Consider the following 18,950-nt stretch of genomic DNA (forward strand, 5'->3'; position numbering starts at 1 on the left):
TAAGAACAAGCATAAAAAAAATTTCTTTAAAAGTTCAACACATATGATTATTATCAAAATATTAAACTTTAATATAATATAATAAAAAAAAAAAAGACATTTAATTCTTTGAAAAGTCCAACACATATGATTATTATCAAAATATTAAACTTTAATATAATATAAGAAAAAAAAATGACATTTAATTCCTTGAAAAGTCCAATACATATGATTATTATCAAAATATTAAACTTTAATATAATATAAAAAAATAAAAAAAAGAAGACATTTAAAAAATAAAAAAAAATATTTAAAAATTACCGTTCACATATATAGATAATTATAAATATATTAAGGATAATGAGGTTTCTAAACCCCAAGCCTTATGGAAGTTCCAATCTATACTATATATTAAACAAAAATGGGTTTTTAACCCCCAAGGTCTGTGGGAGCTTCAAATCCCAATCTGAATTTTTTAAGTTTTTTATTTAAAAAAAAAAACTCAGCATTTATTGATTTGGTCAAAATCCCCTGATCAACATTTATTAACTTTTTTCAATCCACATGTTTTTTCACATGCCTACATTTATTGATTTGGTCAAAATTCTCTAATCAACATTTAAAATCCCCTCATACAAATAATTATAGATACAATCTGTGTATAGTTAATGCAGTACCCTTTTCAACTTCTCTCATACACTATGATTATTGATAAGATTGTTAAATTATTTTTACAAAAAAAATTTAAAAACATAATTTATATATAAAAAAAATTTAAAATAAATATAAATATCTATAATTATCCCGTGCATAGCACGGGTGACAGGCTAGTCTCTCAATCTTAATTTTCTAAATTTTTGATTTAAAAAAAAAAAACCTCATCATTTATTTGTTTGGTCAAAATTCTCTGATCACCATTTATTAATTTTTTTCATTCCACATGTCTGTATTTATTGATTTGGTCAAAATCCCTGATTAGCATTTAAAATCTCCTCATACAAATAATTATAGATACAACTTATGCATAATTACTATAATAGCCTTTTTAATTTCTCCTGTACACTATGGTTGGTGATAAGATTGTTAAATTATTTTTATAAAAAATCTTAAAAAACATAATTTATATATTAAAAAAAATTAAAACAAATATAAATATCTATAATTATCCCGTGCATAGCACGGGTGATAGTCTAGTCTATACTATATATTAAGTAAAAGTGGTTTTTAACCCCAAGTTTTGTGGGAGCTCCAATCTCTCAATCTAAATTTCTTGATTTTTTAATTTAAAAAAAAAAATCTTAGTATTTATTAATTTCTCCCAACCCCTAAGTCTTACCCTCATAGTAACACTTTAATGCATTAAGAACAAGCATAAAAAAATTCTTTGAAATTCAACACATATGAATTTCTTGAAAAGTTCCAACACATATGATTATTATCCCTCATAATAACAATTTAATGCATTAAGAACAAGCATAAAAAAAATTTCTTGAAAAATCCAACACATATGATTATTATCAAAATATTAAACTTTAATATAATATAATAAAAAAAAAAGACATTTAATTTCTTGAAAAGTCTAACACATACGATTATTACCAAAATATTAAATTTTAATATAATATAAAAAAGGGAAAAAAGAAGACATTTAAAAAAAAAAGACATTTAAAAATCACAATTCACATACATAGATAATTGTAAACACAACCCGTGTATAACACGGATAATATGCTAGTTATATATTAAGTAAAATGAGGTTTTTAACTCCAAGACTTGTGAGAGCTTCAATATCCCAATCTGAATTTTCTAAATTTTTTATTTTTTTTTAAAAAAAACCCAACATTTATTGATTTGGTCAAAGCCTCCTGATCAACATTTATTAAAATTTTTCAATCCACATGTCTTTCCATGTACCTACATTTATTGATTTGGTCAAAATCTCCTAATCAGCATTTAAAATCCCCTCATACAAATAATTATAGATACAATCCGTGTATAGTTACTGCAGTACCATTTTCAACTTCTCCCATACACTATGGTTAGTGATAACATTGTTAAATTATTTTCATAAAAAATCTTAAAAAACATAATTTATATATTAAAAAAATCTAAAACAAATATAAATATCTATAATTATCCCGTGCATAGTACGGGTGATAGGCTAGTTAGTTTTATTTGAAAAGAACTTTTGGTTTTTTTTGGATTTGATGTGATAATTATGAGAGAGATAAAAGGTGTAATAATTATAGTTTGAATGTGACATTTTGTCTTATTGACTAAATTAGGCTTGGTTTGAAAAGTGGGTTGGTTTTTTGATTTTTTTGATTTTTTTGACTATTTTAGTCTGGGGCTAAAAAATTTAGTTTGGGAAGAGTTTTTAGCTTTTTAAACTTTTTTGTGAGAGAAATAATATAAGGATTATGGGTTGGATGTGATGTGTTGTCTTGTTAGATGAAAAAGCCTATTTTATTTTTTGTGGCTTAGTCTAAAAAAAACCTCCAAACCCACTTCCCAAACATTAAGGGTTCGTTTGGTTTGCATTTCTGAAAAAATTTTGGGAAATTTTCTCTACAAATAAGTTTTTAAAAATAATCAAACCAAACAAATTTTCTCAAAAAAATTTCTCAAAACTTGTAAACCAAACAAGTTTTCCAAACAAATCTCTCTCACACACACATCAAATCAATCACTTTTTCCAAAACCCTCTCTCAAAATAATTTTCCTAAATATCTTTTAAAAAAAACCAAACCAAACAACTTTTCGTACTTTTTATCTCTAAAACACATCTCTCAAACACAAACCAAACATACCCTAACTCTTCCCAAACAAGTCTTAAGTATCTAATCCCTAATCTCATGAGTAGAAAATTCTTAAATGGAACATAAAATTCCAAATATGCATATTTGACAAGCTTGATAATATTCTTTTTTTCGATTCAACAAGCTAGATAATACTGGTCACTTCTTCAATAGCATTAATTATTTTACATAATGCACTTTGTTGTGATTGATCAAAAGATTATAGGACAAATTATACTAGTAGTTATTGTATTTTGCTTTTTATGTCATTTTAGTTTATGCACTTTCAATTATTTTAATTTTGACATTTAATTTTAGATTTTGTATTAATTTGATTCAATTAATAATGTCATTAGTATTTTGACGAACAATGATCACTGAATTAGTTGAGATTAACTCACTGAGTTAAGGGGTTGTTTGGAGTGTCCTAAACAAGTGCATTTTTTATTTTTTTGGACTAAAAAGTTGAAGAAAAAAAATATAGATGTTTGGGTTAACTTTTTGACTTTTTATGAAAAAATGTGTATTAAAAAATTGAATAAATAAGTGTGTAGCAGAAGATAGTGCAGTAGGCCGTACGGATTGGCAGTGCAGTCCCTTGGGTGAATACATGGAAAAGATTGCCTTCTTTTTGGGTTTTGATTGGACGGTGTTGTTCGGTCTATGGGGCCTACCACGGGTCCCCTTTTTGTAATCGGAACCGTTCAATGTGTAGAACTCGTCGAGTACTATATGTTTGTAAAAAATCACGTTGATTGGATATCGATAGCTATATGATTGTATTAGTTTTTTTTGTCAACTGTTAACTATAATTTCATCAAATTTTTATACAAAACTGATTTGATCATGTAGTTAACGATATTCGATAGACGTGATTTTTTTAAAAATATAGTACTAGATGAGTTTTACATATTGAACGGTTTAGATTATCAAAACGGGACCCATAGTGGGCCCCCACGGGACCAACTTTACTATCCAACTTAGTGAATGTACGCATGTGATTTTTTTTTTCTTGGCAAAAAAGTTGATTTGTATTTTAATATTTGTATATTAATTTTTTTATATTTTTATTTTTTGTGAATAGTGATAACTTTGTAACTTTTTGATTTTTTTTTAAACTTGCCAAACCTGCCCTAAGTTTATCATTTTACCCTTAAAAATATGATACATGCCACTTATATGTATATTTTTCGTAAAAAATGCGTTATTATAAATTTGACCAAATTGAAACAAAGTCATAAATTTAGAATTAAAATCAAGCTCATTAGAATTATAGGGATCACAATGACAAAATAGTTAAAATACAGAGACTACCATTATAATTTGTCAAAAATTATATGCAAAACATATAATTTTAGAAGAAAGTATGATAGTCTAAATTGAACATAAAAAGGCTCCCTAGAGATTTCAAAACTTATTTTTTGAATTTTTTAAAAAGAATTAGAAAAAATGATATTTTAAAGTTATAAAAAATTATTTTTGTTCCAAAAAGAAAAAATATACGAAAATAACGAGTAAATTTACTTTTTAATTTTTTTGAACAAATTAATTTTTGATTTTTTTTTTGGGGGAAAAAAATAGAGTGCGAAAACTCAATCAAATAAATGAGATCATTTATATATGTGTCTTGATCATTAATATAATTCATTAAATACCCACCAACAGTACTTTCTTAAACCAAAATTTGAAAAATTAAATTCAATTATAATATTGCCCTCCAAATTACAACAAAATCTTGATTTGGATTCTCTATTTTATGATCATCAAATATGTTTGGTTTTGGCTTTTTGGCTAAAAAAAGCACAAAAAAAACAAAATTGACTACATAAGTCAATAAGATAAAATGTCACATCCAAATCATAATCATTACACTTTTTCTCTCATAAAATTTAAAAAAGTCAAAAAATAAAACCATACGAGACTAAAAAAATCAAACTAAAATAATCAAAAAATAAACAAATTATTTTAGCTCTTTCCAAACGAAGACTTATCACTTGGACTTTTCAAAACAGTTTTATACATTTTTAATTCATATATTTTTATGTTTAGTAAGTTGTTTTAATATTTTATATATTTTTTAAATTCATTTAACCTAAACACACTTTTGTACAATTTTTTTAAAATATTCATTACAAAAAAAAAATACAAATTAAAAATTTAAAAATTTATTTTAAAAAACCCATACAGTGATTGTCCAATCAAATAATTTATTTCCCACTTTTGCAATAAAATGTTAATAATAAAAATTGTTTTGAAAAAATAGTTAAAAATTGACTTTTTAAATTTTTAATTTTTTTTTAAAAAAATATAAAAAATATGTGATAAATAATATAACTTAAAATAAATTAAAAATTAAAAAATTAACTACTAACTCACTTCCCAAAATAAACTAAAACTCAACATTTGAGAGTTGTCCCCACCTCCATAATCTCCAAATTTATTACAAAATTTAATGTCATAATCTGATACCCAGATTTACATAATCTACAAATCATTAAATCCATCATTTCCAAAAATAAAAAAAGAGACCCACCAAATTACCAAAAAGCCCTGAAACTGTCCACGTGTCGTACAGACACAAGACTGAAGAGCGAGTGAAAAAAAAACTCACATTCTGATGAGGCCTCTACCTATTCAATCAGTTACGATTCGTGTCAAACATGTTTCATCACCGAGCGAGCCTTTTAACTCTTTCTCTCTTTTTTTTCCCCTTGAAAACCGTTTCATGACAACACACCGATTCCCTCTCTTTCTCTCTCTAAATCTTCTTCTTCTTTTTTTCCCCTCTCTCTCTCTAAAACCATTACCGTCAAGCACATTATCTGTACCTACACAAATTTGCAATCTTCTCTTCGATTCTATGCCAATTTTGATTACTGCTTCTCTGCTTGCTTCACCACCGGGTACGATCTTCTTCCAGATTTCTCTGTTCAATTTTTCCTGTTTTATTTGTATTTTGTTGTGTGTATATATGGCGGCATTGGCGCTGGACCTCTGTATTAGGGTTTTTGATTGTTCTAGGGTTTTTGTTTGCGCGCTTTCTTTTTTCTTCTTCTTTTTGTATGTGTGTGTGTCGACTTGAAGTTGGAGACTCCTGTGGTGTGGTGAATTTATGTATGTATGTGTATATGTGACTGCATTCGCCTGTTGACATTGAAAATTTTAGGGTTTTGCTGGGTTTGATTGATTGGTTTTTTTTTTTTTTTGATGTTATAGCTCTTTTTCTGATCAGCAACATTGTGCCTATTGTCTTTCATTATTGCTAAAAAGAACTCTCTCCATCTCTATCTCAATCTTATAATATCTAAGAACCATTGATATATGGGTAATTGTATTTGCACACTACAAAAAAAATGTCAGTACACATCATTTACACAGTTTGGATATAAACTTTTAAACAAAAGTCAAAATTTCAGACATTAACTTCTGAACAAAAAACATTTCCGACATAAACAGTTCAATGAAATGTATATCTGAGAAAATGGTTTTTATTCGGAAGTTAATGTTTAAACATTTGACTTTTGTTTAAAAGTTTATATTGGAATGGTATAAATGGTGTGTACTGAGATTTTATGAGTTGTGTGAATAGAATTTCCCTATATATAATTGTTTTGCTTTGTCTTTCCTTTTTTACCCCTCTAACAAAAACTATTGCTGTCTGCCTCTCTCTGCAGCTGGTTGTATAATTCCCAAACAAGGCAACCCTCTATCAAGTAACAATTCCATATCACAATTGTTATGTTATTTGAGAAACTCCATCGGATTTGCAGGTGCTTGTTTCTGCCACTAAGGTCCGGTCTACAGTAATCATATATATATATATATACTAGTTAGTTTTCTACCAAACATATATATTTCAGTCTGTAATTTGTGGTTATATATTCAAGTTTCGTATACACCTTATATAATTGATGCTTAGTTCTTGATTACTAGTATGAAAATCGTTTTGGCTTTTCATTTGCTGTGCTTGTGTGATCAGTTGTATTGTATGTAATATGTTCCGTCTAAAGTGCTAAATAAAATGGGTCATCTATTTTAAGAATTCAAAATAACAAATCCTATACAACACGACAGCGTGCCGAAATTCCTTCATGATAGTTTCAGCAATTTCTCACTGTGTTGCGCAAGTAAGGGTAGGAATGCACCGTCAGTCAGCAGTTTAACGGAGAGGACATAGCACCTACATTACAGAGTTTTGTACATATTTCACACACACACAAACACATACAAGCAGGGAGAGAGGGCTTAAGGGTAGAGAATGTTAAATGCAATAGTGGAAAAAGATAGCCCCTTTCCTTCCCATTGTTGCTTCATTTTTCCCATGTTTTCTCTATGCATTTCTATTTCTTAATCTCCATCTTGTTCTTGAAACTACTCTTTATTGTTGGTAGTCATTCTTGAAAAACTTGATCACAGATAGAAATTACTCGTATTATTTTGATGGACTATTTGTTATCAATAGTTGGAATGCTGGATGTGTAGGATCAAGATTTGAGTGCAATTGGCTGTTATTGGAATTTTCAAATGCTTATTTTGGTATTGTTGCGTGCAACATTATATTTTCGTACCCGTTGGCTTTGTAATGTTACAGTTGTTGTTTTCCTTGTGTATCTACCTGATGGCAATTAGAATATATATATTAAGGAATAAATTGGCCCAATACAATATTGTGATTAGCAATTAGAATATATATTTTTTAAACTTTGAACTTTTTTTTTAAATTTGTTTTGTTTTTTGTGTTCTTATTAAGTTTGAATTGAATTGGTAGTTACGATTTGTAGTTGATAGTTGAGGTTTTGCTTCTAAGTTCTTGTCATTCTTGGATTTTTTGCTCGTCATTCAGTGGGATTTAATCTGGGTGTACTTTTTTTTTTGGGGCATGTTTTTAATGATTAAATGTAACCTTTATATATATATTATCTTCTTCTGCTTAGTTATCATTTCTGTTGTGTAATCTCTTGTTTAACAATTTTGGTGTTTGTGATTAAAAATATGTTGGTTTTTAGTAGTTCAGCACATTAAAATTCATAGAAATATAGATTTATATTCCTTATCTTATATAAATGCATCTGCTTTTCCTAATTTCCAGAACAAGTGCTCTGCTTCCTTATGGCATGAGCCTTTGGATTGCTCTAAGTGCCTCTGGCAATTGAGGGTCCTACCCAGTGTTGCTGTCACTGATCAAACGTTGATATGCTCATTGAAATATTACCTGTAGTAGCAAGTGCGAGCAGTTTCAAGGGAGGATCATCCAACATGGATCCTAACTGTGCTCTTGAAGAATTATCGGTATCTCTAAGATCATGTGAGCCTTTTTCTGATACTGATAACGAGCCTTGTAAGAGCTTGGTTGCGCCATGTATCTCGGGTACTGAGGTTCTTGTTGGTGCTCTTAAGTTTTTCAGCATAGTTGAGTCTTCTGAACATAGAGATGACAAAGGAAAGGATAAGGTTAAATTTGACGATGCTTTTGAAATAAAATGTCCTGACACTATATGTTCATCTCCTCCAAGGAGAAGTTCACAGAGGACTAAATTGAACGAGAAGACTCAAACAAGAAAAGGTGGAAGAAAATGTGGCAGGACAGTTATGAGAAAACCCTTGCTAGATTCAGTTCCATTCGGGGTGGCTAGAAAAAGAAGAAATTTTTGCAAACCAGCTCGTTCTTCTGTTTGGGGATCATTGAGCTATATATCACAATTTTTTGAGCAGAATACTGGTGTTGATGTCAATCAAAACGAACATACAAAATCACGAAACGCTAGGGGTGTTCAAGGAATTGGGAAGCATAGTAAGAATCAGGTGGGTGCTTCACAGAGGTCAAAGAGAAAAAAAATTGCTACTTCTGGTCGCATTCGGTTGAAGGTTACACTACGGAAAGAAGTGGGTCAAAGTTTCCTACCAAACATGGTTTCTATTACTGGCAATGGTCTTGGAAACGACTGGGGAACTAATTCAGATGTCCCTAAATTAACTGATGGTAGTGAAAATAAGTTGAAGGAAGAGGGTCCTAGGATTAATGGTTTTCAATGTTGCAATGGGGATTTGGAGAAGGCAGTATCAAACACTTCCAATGTGTGCCTTGCAAACAAGGACTTGGAGAGCCCTGTGATCTATGAAAACTCAGACGGAATCACTGCAGATAATCATCAAAGACTTCCTTCCGAGATAGAGGTTGAAGGATTGGGAGTTGCATTTGATAACAGGTACATAGATTCAGGAACTTCACCGGATTCTGAAGTCATCAACCTGATTATGGAAACCCAAGTTAATGGAAAAGTTCAAGAAGATTTGAAAGATGCCCTGATATCCTCCCAAGCTTGTTGTGTTGCTCCTGAAGATTTTACAAGTTTGGATCTGTCACAGATGAGAAATAAGAAAGGAAAGAAAAAGGATAAGCTTTTTCATGCAGGTAATTTGAGTGTTGGTGATAGGTTACCTAGTCAGGAAATCCTAAACAAAGCAAGTGTATTGGAGAAATGGGGACAAGGAGAGAAAATGGGAGATGGCTCTTACTCTAGTGAGGCTTCTATTTCAACTGCCACAGCAAATGTGTCTGGCAACACATCAAGTAGTGAGGGAGTTTCGAGAGAACCATTGCCTTCATCAAGAATTACTGACTTCGGAGTCTCATGTGAGAATTTGAAAGCTGAAAGTGGAACAGAAGAAGATATATGCTTCAGGCTTGGTGTAGGGCTCGAGTCACCAGAATCACATATTTCTGAGAACTTACTTCCTAATAGTAAAGCTAAGGGGTGGAAGCATTTCAAGAGTTCAAAACCGAGAGGAATGAGCAAAAGTGGGTCAGAAGTCTCTGATTCACCAAGGAGCCAAAGTGGAAATGCTTGTGGACAGAAGGGAAACCCAGTGAAGTCAGTTAGTAGGAAGAAAGTGAAAGACAAGGGTGCTTCCAATGAGGTTGTTTCCAAAGTTGAGAATCACCAAGAAACAGGTACAAAAAGTTTGCGATTTTCAAGTATGTGCTCTGACATATTATACACACACTGCATAAACTTTTAGTAATCAACTCCTTTCTTACATCTTTTGTCCAAACTTCTTTTCCCCAAGTGATGCACTTTTAAGTTAGACAAAAAGGAGTTTGCTTTCGATTTTACGGAGTCTTGTTGATTGTTGATTTGACATGCTTTAATGTTTTAGCAGGAGATTCCTACTGCTCCGAGATTTTGCATACTCTCAATGCTTTTGTTGCTCTACTTAAAAAGGAAAAAAAATGTTTTGTAGGAGATCACTCATTGGATAATCCTGGAAAACCTAAGGCTTGCGATGTATAAACTTTTAGTAATCAACTCCTTTCTTATGTCTTTTGTCCAAACTTTTCCTTTTCCCCAAGTGATGCACTTTTAAGTTAGACAAAAAGGAGTTTGTTTTTGATTTTATTGAGTCTTGTTGATTGTTGATTTGACATGCTTTAATGTTTTAGCAGGAGATTCCTACTGCTCTGAGATTTTGCATACCCTCAATGCTTTTGTTTCTTAACTTCAAAAGGAAAAAAAAATGTTTTGTAGGAGATCACTCATTGGATAATCCTGGAAAACCTAAGACTCGTGATGAAATTATAACCAAGGACATATTCAACTTGAGCATGGTGCCTAGAGATGCAGGCAAGCAAGGTCTAATGCCAAGGAGTGCTTGGGTGTGTTGCGATGATTGCTTGAAGTGGAGGCGTATACTAGCTAATCTTGCAGATTCCATTGAAGAAACAAACTGCCGATGGTATGCTATACCATGCTTATCTCAATTCCACATTGCAAACGTGCTATTAATTTGGAGGCCATTATATATATTATCTGGGGTTAGGTTTCTTGCCAATTTGCACTTGTTGGCTAATGTTTTATAAGTTTCTATAAAATTCAAGAGTAGGAAACTTTTCTCTTGTTTTCACAATCTCGTGAACAGAGCCTCATTACGTTAGCTGCATCTGCCCTTACCATACCTGGACCAGGATATGCCACCATGTTTTATAGGGTCTGCTAAGAATACTGTGAACATTTTTAAAATTATAAAGTTGGTTTTATAATTTATAGCCAAGGTGATTTGAGAAATCTTTCCTCTCTGTACCCAACCTCTGCCCCCTTTCAAACTACCCAAGACCTCCCCTCTAAAGAGTTACCTCATTTTGTACAAACTACAAAGTCACTATACTTCGAACTCGTACAGTGACATCGATCTCTGCAATTCTCTTCCTCCTACTACCACCACACCACCTTTCTCTCTGCATTCAACACAAAATCAAAGGTCCTCCCAACCTGCTACACAATCTTCCTCAAACCTTCAAATGTTCCATCCCCTCATACCTTGAAGGATCACTTTTTGCTTGGGAAGTGTAGATAGGTAGTAATTTAATAAAGGGAATCAGTTTTCTTAGACATTAGTGAAACAATGGCAATCAGTTTTCTTAGACATTGGTGAAACAATGTCAAAACTACTGAATCTGAAACTGATCTGAGAATATTAATTTACTGTATGATGGCTTTTGGGACAAAAACAAACCTGCTCTACAACAATCTGTTGATAGAGATTTTGGCAATAAAGATGGAGAGTGCGGCTATTTGGTGGGAGTTGCAATTGATATGTTTAATTCAAGTGAAGTTTGCTTTGTAAAAAACAGCTACCAAGCATGCCATTCATCTGTTTGGTCCAAGAGAAATTTGATTTGGAGAAAACTAACTTTTATGCATATAACAGTAGGCCTCATTTTTGCATAAATCGAGTGTAGTAGGCGAGTTTTGGTGGGATGATGTACAAACATGGAGCAAATTCATCCAGGCACGATGATATCCGATAAAAGTGTGTTCATTGCTTTTGGAACTTCGAATGATTATAATTATTTATGGGTTAAATTCATTTTACCCCATGTAGTTTGGGATTGGAGCACTTTACCCCCTATGTGTCAAATATAGCCAGAAATCCCCCATGTGGTTTTGGACTAAAGGGTTACCATTAGTTTTTCCACCCAAACTAACCGAAGGTGTATTACACACACTATTTTTTAGAGTGGGTTTTGTTTTTTGAAAAATTAGAATGAAATTAATACAACAAAAGGACAATTTTACCCCCATTTCCTCTAAACCTAAATTAGATTAATATGTTAATTAAAATAAAATAAAATATAATTAAGAATTGATCTAAATTATAAAATATAATTAAGAATTTATTTAAAATATAATTAAATAAAATATAAAATAAACAGTAAATAATAATTGATCTAAAATGTAATTAAATTCAAATTAGATTAACATGTTAGAAATTATAATAAATAATTAGGAATTTAGGATTAATTGTGATCTAAAATATAATTAAATTCAAATTAGATTAAAAAGTTAGTAATTACAATAAATAGTGAAATATTTTGGATTAATTGTGATCCAAAATATAATTAAATTAAAATTAGAATAAAAATTTAAGAACTACAATAAATAATTAAGAATTTATAATTTATTGTGATTTAGTTGAATTAATACTAGACATTATAAATTATGTGTATGATACATGAGAGAGAAAGAAAATAACAAAAAATATAGGGTTTGAAGGTATTATAATCGTTTCACAACTATAGTTAACAATGTTAACAGTTTCATTTTAGCCCAAAACCACATGGGGGGTATATGGCTATTTTTAAAAGACAGGGGGGTAAAGTGCTATCAAGTTATACTACATGAAGGTAAAATGGATTTTGCCCTTTATTTATTTATTTTCTTTTAGGATCATTAATTTGGAGAGAGTTTTCATATTAGAGGGTTCATTGCTTTTGGAACATCATCTCATCACGCTCACCCAACAAAACCACTCTAATAGGAGAACTACCTATGAAGCACGGGTGCGAGTATGAATATGTCAATACGGTAAGATCCAAAAAAAATAGGGTACGTGTACGGGTACGGTTTGGTATGTTTGTAAAAAAATATTTACTTTTAATTTAGAATAATGCAAAAATTAATTAAATGGCTTAATTTGTTAAGATCCAACTTACAATTAATATTTAATGCCAAAAGTAAAGGTATAAACCAAAATTAAATGTCATTATATTAAATAACTTACAAATCATAGCTTAATTTTAAAATCATGTTAAGCATAAAACTAAAAATAAAAAAGAAGTTTAGTGAAATGAATTTTATCTCTATAGTAGAAGAAAATATTGTTTCGACTGAGATACGGTGCAACTTGGGTATATACTAGGTACGTCTGAGTACGTCAAAAATTAAGAAAAAAAAATTTGGATAGGTGTTTCGTGTACTTGATACGTATGCAAAAATATCATATGCCAGTAAGTACTCGGTATGGGTACGACATGTTTGTCGAAGTACCCATGCTTCATAGAGAACTACCATCCATGTCCAAAGAAGCCCTCAAAGAATTCACCACAATATCTGAAATAGATGAAATCTGAAATATTGAAGTTTGAATATATTTTGCCAAGAGAGGGGGGTGAATAGGCCAAACACTAAAAATTAAGTAGGTGTTTGGCATGCACTAAAAAAGTGCACTTATTTGGGTTACATCAATCAACATCTATCAGCATCTCCTCTCTACTTTTCTATTCACTTTCTCTACTTTTTTACACATTTTTTTTTTTGTTATATAAAAAGTCAAAAAGTGCACTTATTTAGAGCATTCCAAAACCAATTAACAATTCCAATTCAAATAAAGGGTGAAAAAAAGAAAAAAAATCACAGAATAATATAAAGCAGAAAATACAATCTTAGCCTTGATCTTCGTACTAGGATGACTCTAGGAAAACTACGATCCCAACACCCCAAATAATCTACTATACAAATCAAAAGTTCATAGGACACAAATGAAAGGAATTACAACCATATTCAAGTTCACCTAACTCTAAATCCTCACCATGCGCCATGAACTCGGCCTGACTTGCTCAGCCTCCTTTGATTGCTAGATCACCACAAAGCTCCTCGCCTCGAGCTTCATACTTCGACAATTTCATTTACCTAACCATCCACTGGTGTCAAGATGAAGCAATGAATAGTATGTGAAGGTTTTTGTTTAGAACATAAGAGAATTGTCATAAGATGCAAATATTAAGACCGCTCAAAAGCTCTCAAGATTTTTTAAGAGGAATTGAAATGTGAGGCTTAAACCCTAAAAACGTATTAGGGTCCTTTATATAAAAGAATGGGGATTACAAACTTAAATAAAGTCAAATTAGGCTTAATCTTGTTAGGGTGATCGATCCCCAAACAATCCCTTAGCGATCCCTACACTTACCAGTAAAACCATGTTTTGCGAGCATTTAGCGATCAATCCCTCTTACTGGCGATTGATCCCTTGGTGATCAATCCCTTCAAGTGGTCATCAATCCCTCCGATGTGTGTTAGAGATTGATCCCTTTAAGTGGCGATCTATCCCTCCAAATGGGGTTTGACCGCTCAGCAATCCGTTGATATGGTTTGATCCCCAATCAATCTCTTATCAATTCCTTGGTAATCCCTTAGTTTTGGAAAAGGTGCAAATTTGCCAAATTTTGGTAGAAAAGCATCCTAATAGGTGCACTTACGAAAACACTATTGTCTAAAGAAATTCATCTGGATGCAATGCACAATACTTGAGTGGGTAAAGGAGTGATGCTTTCAACTGCTGATCTGATTCTTTAACATGAACACTCTCAACACTCTTCCTAATCTACCAAGGCCTATTACAACGTATTCCAAGAGCAAGTTTTGTCAAATGGAAATTGCCAAAACTATATATTCAAGATTATATTTCAAAATCCACCTCTCCAACATCCATAGAAGCTAGTATGGTTCTTGTGCCATTAGAGCATCTCCAATGTAGAATAGTTAAAATGGCTTGCTATTGCTAAATTTTGACACTCCAACAATGTCAAAATATCAAATTTTAACAATCTTGCTCCAATGCAAAAATGCTATTTTTTAACATAACTACTTTTCCCTCAACATTAACTTTTTTCCACCAACCAATTTTAAATCCATACACCATCTTTCCAATACTTTAAATCCCATCAATACAAAATAAATAAATAAATAAAACAAATAATAAAAAAAAAAAGCGTATAAGAAAGCACCACATATCACTCATTTTATCCCAGCCACTCATTTTATTTCAATCTAGAGACAAATCCCCACCAACCCCCAATCTGGTTCTACTAACTCAATCTAGGCATGTCCCTCGCCCTCTTACAATCTCATTTCCCAGTCTCACTCCTTTCCGAATCTTCAATCTTACTGTTTCCTCTCATGGGTGTTTTTGGTTGAAAAGAACAGAAGAGAAAGGAGGAGACTCACTACTGCCAACATTGTAAATCTAAGAGGACTCGGTCACACCCACCAAAATTGTTGTTCTCAACCACACCTAGTCTCACCCAACCATTGTCGTTCTCTGTTTTTTCTTTTAGTTTTTAGTTTTTTTTTTATGTATACTTATGGATCTATATTATTTTTCTATGCATATATATGAACAAAGTCTCGTATGTATGCATCATATAATATATATATATATATATTTAGAATAGAGATTTGTGTGTATGCATTTATTTGGATTATGTATGTTTGTTTGTTGGTGTTTTTCCTGGGATGTTCATGAATGGAAGGGTAAAGAGCTTGAAACAGTTAGTTGTGATGAGTTGGTAAATTTGGCAATCTGCTAAATCTTGTGCCAAATTTGGCACAAATTATAGCACTGTCAAATTTTGACAGGTCAAATAGCAGATGCATTGGAGCACCAACTTCTGTTCAAGTTGCTAAATTAGAACTGTAGCACAGGGTTTAGCAGCTGCATTGCAGCAGCTCTCAGTCAAAGTTTTCCCCTTCTGCATTTCTTCTTCAATAGCCACCAGACTAGAAGACGATGGAGAAGAAGGCTTGGACTTAGGTTGTTGGTCTTTCTGAAGTATCTGCCTATAAGATAACCTAGGCCATAAATTGGACCTCTTCAAAAATCCCTTAACGGACTCGACAGTCTTGTAAAAGCTATGCAAGATTGAGTTTTTAAAGTAAAAATGAACAATATAAAGCTATGAAACTTTCTATCATTACAAGTTGAAGTGGACTGAGATGGAGAAGAGATCTCTTCTCTGATGCCATGATGGAGAACCACGAGCAAGTAGATCTTGTAAGAAAAAGTACAAACGATGGTCAAAATATCTACTAAAATTGTATATTTTTCGTGGATATATACTCTTGAAATTGTGCTATTCTTTTACAAACAATAAAAACAAAAATCATAGCATTGTAAGTTTCAATTTTGGAAAATTGTCATTATGCATTTTTGGACCCTAGAGAGAGACAATATTATTACTATTGATCACTCATTAAGTTTTCTGATCTGTCCTTCCATTCTTGAATGAGAGTGAGAAAATGGGATTTAGAGAGAAAGAGAAAGTGACATAGAGGGTTTGGTTTGGTTTGGGGGAAATGAGGGAGGAGAGGTGGGGAGAATAGCTTGTGAGAAAGAAAAAAAAAATAGTAAGAAGAGACCGAATAGAGACACATGTTGAGATTAGTGTTATTAAAGGCTGCCTAGGCATGCGCCTAGGCCCAAGGCTCATCCAGGCGCTATTAGTGTGCTTTGCAACATCTTAGGCCAGGCTATATAAAACAGCCCCAAAAAGGCTCGTGAAGCGTGCGCTTTGGGCTTAGGCTCAATGCACATGACTTTTGCGCTTCTTTTAAAATGTTTATTAATTAGTACCCTTGATTTCACTTAATCTTTTTTTTTTTTTTGGGTTTTTACATGGTGCTACAATTAAACCCTTAAACATACATTGTAGGTTGCAACCTAATACTTTTTTAGCCCTAATTATACAAAGATGTTGGTTGGATAGGGCTTTCTCTTCGACCAGACCAACAGTTTTCTTCATTCTTCTTCTCCATTATCTACTTCTTCTCCTTCTCCTTCTCTATGCTTATCTTATATGACATTTCAATTTCATCGCTATTTTCAAATGTTTATGATTTATGAGTTATATGATTGTGTTTATGTGCAAGCTTGAATTATTTTTCTATGATAAAATATTGGTGTTAGTTGGTATTTTTGTTTTAAAATTCTTGAATAAACCATGGTGCACTTGTGGGAAACTTTTTGATGAGGGCCTGTGCACCCTTGGGGATTAGTTGGGTTTTGATTTGGACACCCTAGTGCGAATAAAAAAATAAAATAAAAATAATATTACATTTTACTTATGTTGAACTTTGAATTATTTTCTTATATTAAATTATCTATATTTTATTGTCAACATGAGCCTTGCTTCAACGAAGTCCTTGCGCCTAGTCCCTAGGAAACCTTGGTGCTTTAGAGCATCTATCAGCTTTAATAACACTAGTTGAAATGATTTTATAACTTTGTTAGGGACAAAACTGTCCAAATGAATGTTCGACAAAACCAAGCACACAAAAATAGTAACATCCTCTAGCCTTTTTTTATATATAGTTGAAATTATATCAAAATTGTGATAAAATTAAGGCTTTGTGGCATAGTTGGGCAATGTGATTATATTCTATTGTACTTTTAAGGTGACTAATTGTGTTACATGTGATGTGATTTATATCAAAGGACCTGCATGGACAACATAGATAAAGGCTTTGCTGACTGCTCGATACCTCAGGAGAAGTCAAATGCAGAAATTAATGCAGAGTTGGAAATATCAGATGAGGAAGATGCTTGTGATGCCTTATATTCCAAGAGACTGGAACCAAAACATTCAACAGGTATATGATTTTTGCTACTGATAGCATATTATGAATATTACATCCTTGCTGTGGAGGTTTGATACAAGTTAATGTGCCTTGCAGTTCAAGAACAGTCCCCTTGGATGCTCATCAAGTCGAATTTGTTTCTGCATCGTAGCCGTAAAAGTCAAACCATTGATGAGGTTAATACCTAACAGAGTTTACATTTTCACTTTTAACTCATCATTATGATTGAATTTTTTTTGGCTGCATTACGTGTTATCCCTGGTGGGAAGAGCATAACTTTTGTATTACAAAGCCGATGGAGGTGCATGAAAGGTTGATTTTGGTGGTTGTGGATATGATTGAAAAATGGTTATTTGCTTAGAGATGTCTGGAAATGTGTCAACCATTTCTTTGGTGTGGTGGAAGGTGGGGGAAATTGTAATCTCACTGGGGGAATATGTGAAGCTAACATAATGCAGAAATGGTGATAATGCGAATTGCTCGCTTCTTCTGGTGAAATACTATTTGACAATAGTATAATTTAGAGAAATATCAATTCAGTTTTGATCCTACAGATCAAGTCAAAATTTTCCATGTGGGAAATATGATTTAAATTGGAAATAATTAGGGTCTTAAGAGGTTTGACATCTTGATGTCATTCTATAATTAATTACAGTTCAATTCTTTGGCTAATAAATTTGCTTGTAAAAATAAGGAAAAAAGAAAATCTCTATGTGACTGTCAATCCGTGTCTCTTTCCCAAGAATACCAACATTTTTTCTTGTTGGGTTGTCCAAGTTTTGGTTGATTTTGTCGATTATTTGTTTGCATGTTTATGGCCCAGCAAGTATGTCTATAATCAATTTTAATTTTGTGTCATTTTCTTTTTGTGGAAAATGATCATGCGAGTTAGGGACTTTGAAGGCATCCTCTGTTGGGACAAAGTGGCTATACTGGTATCTATTGTGCTCTTTTGATATTACCTTTCACACTCAGCTAAGAAGATCAAAACTTCTTAGAAGGTGGCATACACTTCAAACACCGTTGCTTGTCAGACACTTCTCAATACATGTCGGAACATGTCCAAGTGTGTCATTATCTTTATTTTTTTTTGGAGACTGGGACACACTTTGGATGCTTTGGACACAAATGTCTTTCACTTAAACACACATGAAATACATTGTAAATATAAATAAAATAACTTGGAATCTAATGATAAAAGAAAAACAATATAGGTTTGTACATATTAATTTCTCCTTTACACTTTAGAAATTAGTGTTATATTGTATTTTTCTATTATCTTTGAATAAATATTCATATATGTTACGTGCAATAAATATATAAACCTATGTATTTTGCATGTGTCCCCCACGGATCGTATCTTGCATTTTTGAAAATTATCGTTATGGTACATTTGTGTCATGGCTGTCTTGCATCACATGTCCATATCCATGCTTATTATATAAAGGATCATAGTTTTGGTGTCTCTCCTCTTTTTTCTCTT

The 18,950-nt window shown here is 32.0% G+C and overlaps 1 protein-coding gene across 3 annotated transcripts in view; it reads left to right on the plus strand.

The window, feature by feature from the left end:
- Positions 1 to 5,256: 5,256 nt before the first annotated feature.
- The window catches only part of LOC114306004 (histone-lysine N-methyltransferase ASHH2), a 48,587-nt gene continuing 34,893 nt past the window's right edge, over positions 5,257 to 18,950 (plus strand). For 2 of the 3 annotated variants that reach the window (XM_082921162.1, XM_082921164.1), the window contains exons 1-6: positions 5,257 to 5,680; positions 6,452 to 6,568; positions 7,867 to 9,729; positions 10,304 to 10,511; positions 17,325 to 17,479; positions 17,564 to 17,643. In XM_082921162.1, the coding sequence (XP_082777288.1) occupies positions 7,971 to 9,729; positions 10,304 to 10,511; positions 17,325 to 17,479; positions 17,564 to 17,643 (2,202 nt within the window). In that variant the 5' untranslated portion in view covers positions 5,257 to 5,680; positions 6,452 to 6,568; positions 7,867 to 7,970. The remainder of the gene's footprint in view (positions 5,681 to 6,451; positions 6,569 to 7,866; positions 9,730 to 10,303; positions 10,512 to 17,324; positions 17,480 to 17,563; positions 17,644 to 18,950) is intronic. The other variant, XM_082921163.1, reaches the window with a different exon arrangement.

This window comes from Camellia sinensis, chromosome 3 (genome assembly GCF_055761805.1).
Source record: "Camellia sinensis isolate YWXY chromosome 3, ASM5576180v1, whole genome shotgun sequence".
In the NCBI taxonomy this organism is placed as follows: Eukaryota; Viridiplantae; Streptophyta; class Magnoliopsida; order Ericales; family Theaceae; genus Camellia; species Camellia sinensis.